Here is a 13,484-nt window from a genome sequence, read left to right on the forward strand (position 1 = left end):
GGGCAATAGGTGGCAGTGCACACTTCTCCATCATGCCATGTTACCTGAGAGCCAGGAGAGAAGAGAGTTCCGCTTGCCAGGCGGACACCCGACCTGGGTGGAAGGCACTGGAGCAAAAGAGGAGGAGGTCAGTGACCTGGGTGGGGACAGGAGGCAGGACACAGAGGCAGAGCTGATGGGTTAGGCTACCTCTGGCAGGGCTGGGAGGAAGTGGGACACATGGAGAAAAGGGACACGGCTTTGATGGGAGGGGTGTGCACTAGGCAGACCAAGGAGCCCTGTGCAGAACAGGGCAGACCTGGCCCTGTGTGCCAAGAGCAATCTCCCCTCCCAGCCACTGCAAGTGGGATCTGACAGTCTATGAATCAAGGAACAGAGTCCAGGACCCTGGACTCTATGGCAGCCCTAGAAAAAGTCTGCCACTCGGCAAGCCTTTTCTGAATGAGATTCTCCTAGCAGTAGCTAAGCATGGTACCTGTAAACCAGTACTTGGGAGGCTGAGACAGGAGGATCATGGATTCAAGGCCAGCCTGAACTACAAAGTGAGGCCCTATCTCAAAAACGAAAAAAAAAAAGATTTCCTCAAGCAGAATGGACAAGGGTACTCCCGTGAGAGGCAGACAAGTAACTCCTAGGCCTGAGGTATCCAGGCCCACCTGCTGCAGAACGCAGCTCCAGAGCCTCATCCTCCCCCATCCAGGGAAGTTGCCATGCCCTGGATCATCCTGGGCAGGGACAGAGGATGCAGTGAATGAACTGTGTTGATATTCATAGGTGCCCTGGCCTCTGGCATTAGATCTTTCTTGTCAAAAGGTAGTGACGGGAACACACAGGGGATCTCCAGGAACCATGGCCAACACCCAACCAGCGTGGCCTGTTCCCAGGCACCAAAGAGGGCTTTTATTTTCCACCTTGCAGTAAGCTGGGGCCTCTTCCAAGGTTGGAAGGCCCACACAGGATGGAGTGGAGCACAGTGAGACTTACTCTCAATGCAGAGCCTCCCCCACCACACCACACGGCCTCTCAAACAAAGGAAGCTTGAGCTGCCCAGAACCATCCTAGTGGGAGCCCAGTTCCCCTATGTCTGTCACATGCCCCTTTATTTCAAGAGAACCAACCCTGACCAAAAGGCAGTGGCCGAGCCCCTGAAAAGCCAAACTCATCTGCAACCCAGCAAGGTAAACAGGCCCAGGCCTGGCTCACAACACTGACACTTTGGACATCCTGAATCCCTCATCCCAGTCCCTCTACCTGCCTCCTACTCTGCCCTGGTGTTAAGAAGGTAAGTGATGACCCCAAGGTCCATTCTCTTTTTTTAACATTTTTATTACCATATTTTTGCGGTTTCATTGTGACATTTTCATATATGATTACAATGGTTCACTCCCACAATACTAGCTGGTCCATTCTAACCTCACCATGCTCCCTCCATTTCCCATCACAGTCAGACACCAGCAACTTTCTGGGCTCCCTGATATGTCCCTTACTCTGCACAATCCTTTCCCACAGCAGGCTGGTCTCCTCACCATCTCAGGACACTACTTTTCATCTCTTCCCCTATGGCCTCCAAAAGGGAAAGTCACTCTGCTCCTCTAAGCCACTTCCTCCAGGCCTGACAGGTCTCCCTTCACCCACAGCCACCTGAACTACCCTCAGTTCCCACCTGCTAAATGGCAGCATAGATCCAGCCCAACAACTCACCAGGGGGTGCAGAGGAAAGGGCCATGGTTCCATAGTATGAGAAAGCGCCCGTCTCAAACTTCATGTTCTCCTTCCCTGCCTCCACCTCCACCTTCCCCTAAAAGAACATGGGGTCAAGGTTACAACCACCAGGAGAGATGAGGCCCAAGCAGGCAGTGAACTGCAGGCAGAAGAACTAGCTCCTGAGCACTGAAGAGTTCAGGGTGGCCTGTCATGGAGAGGGTGGGCACCCCGGAGCAAGAGGAGGTTCAAGGGCAGGCTGAATGCTCCCTAGCACCTCAGCAGAAGGGGACAGTGGGCATACGAGGGTACTCTGTGCAGGGAAGAACAGGTAGGTCAGCAAGCCTGGGCTCAGATTTGGGGACATTTACCTGGAGGATGAGGATGAAATAGTCAGCTGGCTTGTTCCGGGTGTATAGGTAATGGCTCACGTAGTACCTGTCACGATCATCAAACTTGAGTTCCTGAATGACATCTGGATACTTGAGCAGCCGTAGCAGTATTTTCTCTGATATCAGAGAGGGGCTAAACTGGGACACCTCTGTAGGAGAGAGAGGAAACTTCACATCCAAACCACAGTGGCCACTGCACTGAGATGGCTTGGGCCATTCCTTTGGGCTACACCTTCTTAGGAAGGGCTGCACTTGGCTTCTCACTACTTAGATCCAGGTCTGTCCATCTGCACGAGCTTGAAGGATCACTCTTGTGCTAACAGCCCTTGACCTTGGGCAAGTTACTGAACCTATGTCTTAGTTGCCTCATCTGTAATAACAACTTCACAGGGTGGTTTTCACATTTAAGTGAGACAATACATGTAGAGCACTCACACACATTCTTGGCATGTAGATAGTGCTTAACATCCCAGCAGGAAAAATAAGGGAAAAGGAATTACTGCACCGTTAGCAAGTGAGGGTTGGGAAGGAAGGTGGATTAAGGGAGAGCAGGTGGGTAAGCAGGTGTTTTTCTCAACTGTCACCCAGGTCCTGAAGGGAGCTGTGTGTGAACTGAGTGAGAAGACTGTCACTGGTCTATACGTCAATCATGCAGGACCAGCACAGGCACAGAGGGAGGCTGGGGAGATGAGAACAAAGCTGGACACAGGGTCTTCAGAGCAGAAGAAGAGAAAGGATGTGAGCTGCACTCAGTGGGCACAGAACCAACCCAAGGTCCCTTCTCCATACTTCTCCAGGGGCCCCAGGAACCCCCTTACGTGTTCCCAGTGCTTACTTTCAAAACAACTCAGATACTTCCTAGAAGTTTGCAAGGGTGACCCATTCATAGCAAATGCCCGGCAGGGAGTGGCTCCTGGAGGGACACTTGGTCCCCTCTGAGGCAGCTGTATCTGCTGCATCCTCTCCAATTAGGAAAGTGGCCAGAAGCCCAGGATTTCTCCCTCCATGCCTATAGTTCCACCAACAATGTAAGGTCCACTTCTTACCCGTGGACAGGAAGCGATGAGCAGCCAGAAGGAGCTGAGGTGAAATTTTTACTTTCAATTCATTGTCAGTGTCCTTGAAGGCTGAGAAGTCACGCTTGCTCTTCTCAGACACTCGTTTCCGGCTTCGATTGTCAACTGCAAGACAAAGGACCTAGAACTGAGAACACTGACCCCTGAGGACTTAGAACAGACTGGAACTTTTTCCCAGCACTCCAGGTGCTTTATGCCATACAGGAGCAGCAGGCTCAGGCCAGGAGGGGCACAGCTGGCCTCCCCTCACCACACTCAGTATTATGCTCCCTGCTCATGGTGGCCAGCACAGGACACCTGATTACTGGTCTCACTCATGTGCCAGGGCCTCCATGCTTTGCACTGTGGCCTTTCTACCTAGGGACACTAGGTTTCAGATCTGAGCTGGAAAGGTATTCTGGGCCCGTGGATAGGGCCAAACTCACTGTACATGTCCGACTCATCCAGGATCTCAGATTTGATGATCTCCTCAATGACATCCTCCAGGGTGACCAGGCCCAGCACCTCGTAGAAGGGGTCACCCTCACCCTCATTATTCACCTTCTGCACAATGGCCAGGTGGGACTTCCCTGTGGGGACAATGCACTGAGTCAGACAAGAGCACAGGAGCCAAGCATGAGATTCCCTCTACCACAATATCTACACATTCAGAGTCATGAGTCATCAGGGTGCAGTCACAACGGGTTTTCTCCCCCTTCTATATTTTCTGGTGTTTGTACTATAAACAGATACTGCTTTTATGAAAAGGAAGACCCAGAGTATTTTAAAGGCATTTCACTAAGGACCCCTTGTTTAAAGAGGATGAAAATGACAAGGCCCTGTCTAGGGCTATTTACCAGAGGCTACTGGGACACTCAGGAAGGGGACAGACCACACTATAAGGGTACATGGAGTCCTTAATAGAGGCATGTGCTTGTACCAACTGGATAGAGAATCTAGTGCTGCTCACCCCTATAGGGCCTCATGGCTCAGTTTCTTCTGGCAAGCCCCTCTGCCTGGACGCAGAGGCTACCACGCTGCCCAAAGCACAGGCTCTAAGTTCCCAAAGCCATTAACAAATTAGCCCATTGTAATTAAGCCAGGTGGAGTCTGTAATTAGAATGGTGCCTCCCCTTCAGCCTAAAGCCACCAGAGAAAGTTAAGAGGTATGGATGGGACAGGACCCTCTGTAGAAGCTTTGGGGTGTCAGGGCTTCCCAGGTTCTCTTTTGGGGTGCTCACTCTGCTCTCTGTCCCCAGTCCCAGAGAGCAACAACAGGGGAACAGCCAAGAAGGGCCTGGCCCACACTCTAAAAATGGAACTCTGTGCTTCACATAGGGAGGTAGGGCAGGGGGTGGTAGAACACACAGGTTTAGAGCAGACTCAGGGAAAAGCCCTGGGGATCTGTGAAGGTCAAGCCAGGTCTCTTGCATGGCTTTCCCTTCCTAAGCAAACACTCAGGGCCTCACTCTAAAGCTGGAATTCATTTGAAACACTCTTGGGAAAGGGTGTTTTTTTGGCCTCCAGGCCACAAAAAATCCCTTAGCCCCAGGATAGACTCTTCAGAACTCCTGAGGGCCCCTTTGGAAGAAGAGAGAAAGTGAAGTCTCAGGAAGAAAGTAAAATTACCATGGTACACCCCACCATGATGAGGGGAGCACTGTTTTCAACACACATGCCAGACACTATGAAACATACAGGTTGCATGTAGTCAGAAAAGTTGTAGCTCCATGCTAGACAGAATCATAGCTGGACTCAACTACAAATTCGCTCTATTTTTTCTAGAGATAAGCCAACAAGGCAAGATATCTGTCAGGGTCAGGACCCTGGGGTCTGTCCTCTGGGCATTCGTACCTGTCTGTTCTCTGGGGAGAAACAGTGCCTCCAGGGGCCTGAGTAGCCAGATAAAACTATGTCACCAAAAAGGGACAGAAATTAAAGAAGGCAGATTTCAGCACCTTCCAAACTGGCACCCCTAAAAGCCTGTTGGTGTTGGGTGGGAAGAAAGAGATCCTTATTGGTAGACAGGTAAAGTGCACAACGTCTCAGGAGGCCAATTGGGTAGGATGTCTCAAAATGAAGGGTCCCTACCCTTACACTCAGAAATTCCACTTCAAGGAATTTATCCTATGGAAACTTAACTGTCACAAAAGCACAAGCACACAAAAGCAAGGGGGTTCATCGCAACCTTCTCCCTAACAGTCCCAAACCAGAAACCTAAATCAACTTTCACAGCTGAGTCCTGGACAGGGGCCCTGGCTACTCTAGGGACAATGTAGTAGAGTTGAATGGACAAAATGTGGAATCCCCAGATGCACTTAGTGGAAGAACAAGTTATGGGGCACAGTGACACAGGATGCACAAGAACAAAGGAGCATGGGGTATAGAACTAATGTAGAAATATCTGGAAATGGCAACAGGGTATATGGAGTTTGGAGGAGGAGCCCTGTTGTCTTTCTTTGTACCCCTTCTAGACTGTTCTATTAAATGGGCATGTTTTACTTAAAAAAACAAAACAAAACAACTGAAGAGCTGGGTCTATAGCTCTATAGCTCATTGACAGAGTGCTTGTGTAGCATGTGCTATACCCTGACTTCAATCCCTACCACTCCAAAAAAAAAACAAAACAAAAAAAAAAGCCCTTGCCAGGAGCTGGTGGTTCACACCTGTAATCCTAGCTACTCAAGAGGCAAAGATCAGGAGGGTCAAACAGACCCTATCTCGAAAAAAAACATCACAAAAAGGGGCTGGCAGAATGGCTCAAGCAGCAAGAGTGCCTGCCTAGCAAGTGCAAGGCCCTGAGTTCAAGCCCCAAACACCCTGAGAAAAAATTAAGGGGAAACTAGTGGTGAGAGTCAAGGACCTGTGTGCCCCCTGCTGCCCCAAGTCTGGCAAGAATCCTTTAACAAGGATCAGTGAGCAGTATCTTGCTCATACAAAGTCAGAAAACACCCTTCCCCTCACTAAAATTCCAAAGTTGCCCCCACCACCCAGGCTCAGAACAATTTTGACTCATCACCATGGATGAAATGAGCTGATCCCTGAGCAAGGTCTGGCTCCTACTCCAACCCTCTTGCCTCCCCTCTCAGCAACCCACCCCCCTTTATCTGTGGTACTGGTTTGAACTCAGGGCCTACACCTTGAGCCACTCCACCAGTCCTTTTTTGTGTTGGGTTTTTTGAGATAGGGTCTCTCAAACTCTTTGCCTGGGCTGGCCTTGAACTGTGAGCCTCCTGATCTCTGCCTCCTAAGTAGTTAAGATTATAGACGTGAGTCACTGGTGACAAGCCTCCCAGGCCCCTTTGTGGGATTCACCACTGTGTGTGGGCGCCCTCTAGTGACAGCCACCTCTGGAACAGACACCTTGTAGGTATACCGCCCTAGGGCACATCACAGCTTCACCCCTGCACAAGTTCACCTCTGCACTAAGAGCTTGGGGCACTGTTCCTGCTGATGGCTGGCCATCTGGACCCCACACAAAGGTTATTGCTAAGGGGCCACTCAGTCACAGTCGGCTGGGCCAGCCATGGGCCCCTGGGCTGTTTGTCTTTTTCTAATTTGTCTGCTCAAAGGGGACATCTTTTTATCCTGGCAGAACCTTTCTCCTGTCAAGGTCATCAGTGACTTCCAAAGGTGAGATCTTATCTCGGATGACCTGATCACCAGGGGTGCTCCCTCCCTCCTCCCGGAAACCCCTCCTCACTTTGACAACCTTGATACTGTTCTCTGGTACGCCTGACCTTAGTGGCTACTCCTTTTCCCTGGCCTCTTTGTTTATTTGTTGTTTTGTTTTTCAGACAGCGTCCGGCTATGTAGCCTAGGCTGACCTTGAATCCTCCTGCCTCCACCTCCCAAGTGCTGATATTTGGTGTGTGCCCACATCCAGCTCTTTCCTAACCTCTTACTGCTATAAGGTGCAGGGGCTCAGTTCTCACACCTAGATCCTTGCAGTAACTTAAACGCAAGCTGGGTGTCAAGACTTCCCAAATAAGTATGTGCAGCTTTGCCCTCTCCTGTGCCCTCCAGACTCTTATCCTGCTGCAGACTGAGCACCCTAACACCTTGAACTTAACACAGAGAAGAGCCACCTCCTGTGCCCCCCAGCCTTCCCCTCCTTTGTTGGGGCAGCTCCATCCTGTCCTTCCAGTTGATCAGGCTCAGAGGCGATGGGCCTGGCCTCCTCTCTTTCTCTACCCCTCTACACCCACTCAGCAGAAGAAAAGCATTCAGTAAGAGGAAGGAGAAATGGATGCAGACCAGAGAAAGACATTTCTGCACTTTAGTAAGTTTGATGTTTCTGTATTTTAGAAACCACTGCTAACTTATTTATCATTTAAAATAAGTAGATCAGGGGCTGGGGATGTAGCTTGTTGGTTAGAAAGCTTACCTAGCATGCTCTGGGTTGGAGCCCCAGCCCCATAGAAATAAACATATAATAAAATAAAGTAAGCAGATCAACGTAGGACTTGAATTTATGATTGTCTTTATACAGATTGTAACTCTAACATAAAATTTTATTTTAATGAGCTACCTCATTTTATTACTGCTGTTCATTCAACTGGATAACTAGATTTGGGAGGAGATTGAGGTGAAAAATGAAGCAAGAAAATTTAAATAATACATCTATAGCTGAAAATTCACATTTCTCAAAGTAGTACTTACTCAAGGAAAACTACTGAGGAAGTAAAGCAAAATGTTACTACTAGGTCAAGCCATATAAAACTGCTGATACTTGACTTTTTTTTTTTTTTTAACCAAACCAGCAATTTCTTATGGTGTGACCCAACCATATATGGGATTGAGGATGGGTTTTGTTTTATTTTTTTTAATTTTCTGATAGAAATTCCAAACATTGCATTATTGATTGTATTAATTTTATAATCACAGAGAAACATGTATAAAGTAACTTTTAAAAACATTCTAATTTCCTCTGGTTCTTCAAGGCTCCTAAGCCTTCCTAAATTCAAGCACTGGTGAAAAGGGAAAACATGGGTGACCGGGATGCAGAAGGAGGCACCTGGGACCCTGGCACCCCAGTGTTTCCTCTGGGTCCTGCAAACTCCACCCTTTACTGGCCTTTGACCAGGAGTAGCCAGGTGGGACCTTCCCTCCCCAGTCAGAGAGCCAGCAGTGAGGCCTCAAGAAACCTGCCAGCCAGAGCCCCTTCTCACCTCAACAGATCACTAATCGACAGCAAGGAGTGAGAGGACCCAGAACTGGCCTGAGTCCCTCCACAACTCCTCTTGCTCTCAGCCTTTCTGTGTCACATCTTTATCCTTCTGCCCTCAACACATGGATCACCCTGGGTGCCCCCTGCAAGGTTTCACTGATCCAGCTCCTAACCTCTGGACCTCCTTGCACAACACATGTGCCTTTGACTACCCAGTGTCCAAGACCTCCAAACCCTTGGCTGGACACAAAAAGAAGTACCCCAAGGGCCACAGAAGGCCCAGTCCCCCACCCTGCATGATGCTCATTTTAGCAAACTGTTGCCTCCTCCTCCCTCCTATAAAATTCTTTTTACAGCCCCTCAAGGATCATAAGGAAACACATTACCAGGTGCTGGATTTCAAAGTCCACAAGGGCCCTGATGGGCGCCCCACTCACCAGCTCTGGCTGCCTTTCTCAAGGGGAAAAACCAGCGCCTCAGATCACACAAAGGATCCCACCACCGGAGATGGCATCCTCAATGGCTTCTTCCCTAGGTCATGCAGCAAGCTGAAGTCCCAGGTTTCCAGGACTGGCCCTGGCTTTCAGGCCTCCCAGGCCTACGCTGGCTGGTGATTAGACATCATGGCACTAGGCAATGTCGGCACCTGCAGATGGCTGGGCACTCTGATTTCCTGGCAATCTGCTACTTTTTCCTCTCTTCGCCTGGGCTCGGGCAGGATTAAGCTGGCTATTAATAGTGCTGACCTTAGCCAGCAGGAAGAGCAGTGACCCACCCCAGCAAGAAGGCAGTCAGGGTAGTTAGGAGAGGAGCAGCCACAGTGAGACAAGTCCCTTGCCTCCCAGCCTGGGGAGCTTTGGTGAATTCATCCATGATCCAAAGCAGGGCTAATCTATGTGACTCCCATCCTCCCGAGAGACAGATGTCAGTCAGGACAAAACCCAGGAGACCAGGAGGCTGTGGTGGCCTAGCAGAGAGGTCATACCCACACCCGCACTCGTTGGGCCCAGGACACTCTGGATTTCTGAGGCTGCAAGAAAGCAGGCGTGCAGCTGTCTGGGCACTGAGGAGAGGAGAACCACTGACCTTGCAAAGCCACCCTGGTGGGTAGTGTCAGGGAGGGGAAGGGCCACTTCTGTGACCCTGGAGAGGAGACAAAGAGTTAACCCAGCTGTCAGGGACTGCCACAGGCAGGCTGTGCCTGTAACTCCCAGTGTCTGGAGGGGCTCAAGTAGGGGATGGTGGTTCTGCACAGAGGTTGCTGGCTCTCCCAGCTCTCCACAAGCCCTACCTCTTGAGGTGGAAGAGTTACCATGGACATGCAAGAACAAGGTCTCTACAGCAGGGAGGGCTCCTGACCGGGGAAGACCAGGGCAGGAGCTAGTCAACTAAAAGAGTACAAGGAAGCCTTTAATTTAATTTAATTTTGATATGGGATCTCACTATGTTGCACAGGCTGGTCTCAAACTCCTGGCTTCATGTGTTCCTCCTGCCTCAGCCACCAAAGTAACTGGGACTAGAGATAGGCACATGCCACCATGCCTAGCTCCCAAATTTTAATATAAACTAAACATAAAATGAGACTATAGTGACTACAACAGTGAGATACTGGAGAAAACAATGAAAGAGTCCAGAAATAAACCCCAGAAAATTGGGGATATCATACATATAACAAATCTGGCATTTTGAATCAAGGGAGAAAAGAGATTATCCAGTGAATGGTATGGAGCTAATTGGGCCAGTATCTGTGTTCTATCCAGCCTTTATCCCTCAGTCAGAAAAAACCCCAACCCAATTATAAATACGAATATAATAAGTACAAATTAAACCTAAGAAAATTTTAAAGTTTTTTTAAAATTTTAAAAATAAACTATCATTTTGTTGTTGTTTCACTTTTTGCATCACTGGGGGTTGAACCCAGTGAAGTAGCATTCTTTATCTAGCGTAGTAGCTGCCAGGTGAGTATTCTGCATTGATAAAAGAACTATCATGACTGGGAAGAGTTTACATTTTTTTCAGAAATATGGCAGGGTGTCAGAATCTACAATGTACAAGACCTTGGACTGAGCCCTTCCTTCTACTCCTAGGAAAGGATCTTAATACTAAGCAAATACCTAACCAGTATGCAAGGTGTGTCCAGGAGGGTCCCTCTAATGTTTATAATCCACTAAAAAGACTGACTCAGACTTAAACTTACTAGAAGAGATGTGATTCATGTTGTGTGTAAAGCAGTTACAAAGCAGTACAGAAGGAACGATCACTGTGGTTTTCACTTTGCTTAACACACTTTAACTCAACGTGTACTTTTTTTTTTTTACTTTTATAATCAGAAATGATTAGATGCTACTTTCATAGGGGTTATGGAAAGCAACACAGTTTATTCCTGACTTCTAGAAGAAAATATACCAAAATATTCACATTTGAGGTGTGAGATAAGGGTGGTTTTCATTTTCAAATCAACTCCACTTTTCCGAAAGATTCTATAATAAATGTATTACTTTTGGTCAGCCATGGTGGCAGGAATCTGTAGTCCCAGTTTAGTCAGGAGGCTGAAGCAGAATAATAATTTGAGCCCAGAAGTTCAAAACCAGCTAAGTAACACAAACAACTTCTATGTTTTACTTTTTAATTAAGAAATACAGTGCTCACTTTTCTACCCTTCTCAGTGATGTCACTGGGGCACAGAGCTCCACTGGTGTGGCCTGTGGAGTGCTCTGTTAGATAACACCAGGATGGGTTAAACCCTCCCCACTGCCAATGGACACACGAATAGTTGCCAATCTTTTTTTCTACTGCAAACAACGCTGCAATAAAAACCCCTGTACATACGTCCACCACTTGACTCATAAGATCCCATATACTTATAAAAGTAGGATTACTGGGCCATAGGATTCCCATAATGGCAAATTTGACAGAAACCTCCAAATTCCCTTCCAGCAGGAATCCAGCTTTACCCTCTCCCCAGCAGAAATCATGTTTGATGGTTTCTGATTCATTCCTCAGTGTCTTGCATGAGACTAAATATACAGTGAGTGCTTGATAAATCACAGATTCAATAGATACCACCAATGAAAATAATGCATGATAGCTGAGCATGTTTTTTTTTAAATGAGAAAAATTACAAAGGGAAGCCATAGGGAAAAGAGAACAGGAAATGCAGACACTGTGGTGTCATTGCCAAAAATATAGAAGGGGATCGGCATATAGTGAATGAAAAAGACTCCTGGAGATGGGAGGGGGCCACCCTCAGCAGGACACACAACACAGCAGGGCACCATGCAAACTGCAGGGCCACGGTCCACATGGAACCTGTCAGAGCAGACTCTGTTTACACTTACTTTCTAATCCAAAATAAATAAATTTTGCTTTTGTTTGCACACACACAGACAGTGGGCCCTGACCAGGTCTGCATGTCCCCACAGGAAGGGCCTCCACTTTCCTATTCACTCTCTAGCGAAGCAAGAGGGAGCACACATGAGGTGTGCTCTGCACTTTTAGCCAAATAAACCCTCACCAAACAGACAGTGGCTTAACATGACCCATGAAGGAAATGGTAGATTGAAGGGCCAGCTGTTGTCAACCACAGCACAGGGGAAGTACAATAACTGGCTAGTGAAGACTGACAGTGACTGGCCAGAATAATTCAAAACTGTTAAGAAAACTATTTCAAACAGACAGCCACTGTCATGAGTAAGGAATCCCACTCTAAGTGTATTTTGTACCTTGAGAGCATAGACATGCAGTAGTAACTACTAACAAGATATTTAAATATGGTTATTTCATCTTTACTTCTTTTAAAAATTGTATTTGTTTAAGCTGGGCACTGGTGGCTCACACCTATAATTCCAGCTACTTGGGAGGCTGAGATCAGAAGGATTGAGGCCAGTCCACACAAACAGCTTGAAAGACCCCATCTCCAAACTAAACCAGAGCAAAATGTGCTGGAGGTGTGGATCAAAGGGACTGCTTTGGGGTTGGCTCAGTGGCTCAAATGGTAGAGCACCTGCCTAGCAAATGGCAAGTGTGAGGCCCCGAGTTCAAACCCCAATACTGCAAAAAAAAAAAAAAAAAAAAAAAAGACATCAAAGTGCCTGCTTTGCAAGTATGAAGCCCTGAGTTCATACACTAGTCCCCTCACCAAAAGAAAAAGTGGTATCTTCAAACCCCAATCCCACTAAAAATATATATTTTTATATTATATATCATTTATATTTATTTATATAGTATATAAAATATATTTATATATATTATATAGTTTGTATTGTAACATATATTAGTATAATAGTACACATAATACTTGAATGGGTAAAGTAGTACATATATAATATTTGAATGATTAAATAGTACACGTATATAATATTTGAATGAATGAAAGTACAAACTAAAAAGCATTTCTCTCTAATAGGGTATACAATCAAAAGTTTGGAGAGCTCCCTTCAGAATAGCTCTGCAGTTCCAGTTAGTAGGGAGGCTGAGGTGGGAGGATGGCTTGAGGAAAGGAGTTGAGGGCCAGCCTGGGCAACACAATGAGACCCCCCCATCTCCAAAAAAAGAAGAAGGAGGAGGAGAAAAGGAAGGAAGAGAAAGAGGAGAAGAGGAAGAGGAAGGGACTTAGGAGCTGCCTCTAAGTCTCCTACTACAGCCCTCACTCCTCAGAGGAGAAAACTGAGGCCCAGAGAAGCCACACCCAGACTCACTCTGCAAGGGGGTGACCAGGCTAGGCCTTCTGCTTCAGGCTTCTAACCCCAGCACTACAAGGGTGAAACTGTTGACAGAGACCCAAAGATTGGGCCCTCACCCTGGGCACATGTGATTTTGACTTTTCATTTAGCTAGTAGTCTCGTGTGTGTGTGTGTGTGTGTGTGTGTGTGTGTGTGTGTGTGTGTGTGTGTGTGTGTAACCTTTTATTATGGAAAATATCAAGTACATGCAAAAGGAGAGGTAATAACATAATTACATCCTCACCTTACTTAAATAATTAACAACTCCTCCTGGCCAATCTTGTTTCCTCTACTCCCACTTACTCCACAGGCTTAATTTGAAGCAAAGCCCAGGTTTTACCTGTAAACATCTGTAAATTATATCTACAGATATTTAAATTTCAATATGTATCTCAAAAGACTTTTTCTTTTTTTTTTGGTGGGACTGGGTTTGAACTTAGGGCTT

At 47.2% G+C, this 13,484-nt stretch overlaps 1 protein-coding gene across 3 annotated transcripts in view; it reads right to left on the bottom strand.

Annotated features, from left to right (window-relative positions):
* Window positions 1-13,484, bottom strand: part of Cnnm4 (cyclin and CBS domain divalent metal cation transport mediator 4) — a 39,208-nt gene that overhangs the window by 7,421 nt on the left and 18,303 nt on the right. For 2 of the 3 annotated variants that reach the window (XR_012439807.1, XM_020165982.2), the window contains exons 2-6: window positions 3,595-3,738; window positions 3,140-3,274; window positions 2,073-2,242; window positions 1,702-1,798; window positions 45-107 (exon numbers count right to left, since the gene is read on the bottom strand). Coding sequence is in view for 2 of the 3 variants with exons in the window: in XM_020165982.2 (XP_020021571.1) it covers window positions 45-107; window positions 1,702-1,798; window positions 2,073-2,242; window positions 3,140-3,274; window positions 3,595-3,738 (609 nt within the window). In the remaining variant the exon portion in view is untranslated. The remainder of the gene's footprint in view (window positions 1-44; window positions 108-1,701; window positions 1,799-2,072; window positions 2,243-3,139; window positions 3,275-3,594; window positions 3,739-13,484) is intronic. The other variant, XM_074050201.1, reaches the window with a different exon arrangement.

Source organism: Castor canadensis, chromosome 12 (assembly GCF_047511655.1).
Source record: "Castor canadensis chromosome 12, mCasCan1.hap1v2, whole genome shotgun sequence".
Taxonomy (NCBI): Eukaryota; Metazoa; Chordata; class Mammalia; order Rodentia; family Castoridae; genus Castor; species Castor canadensis.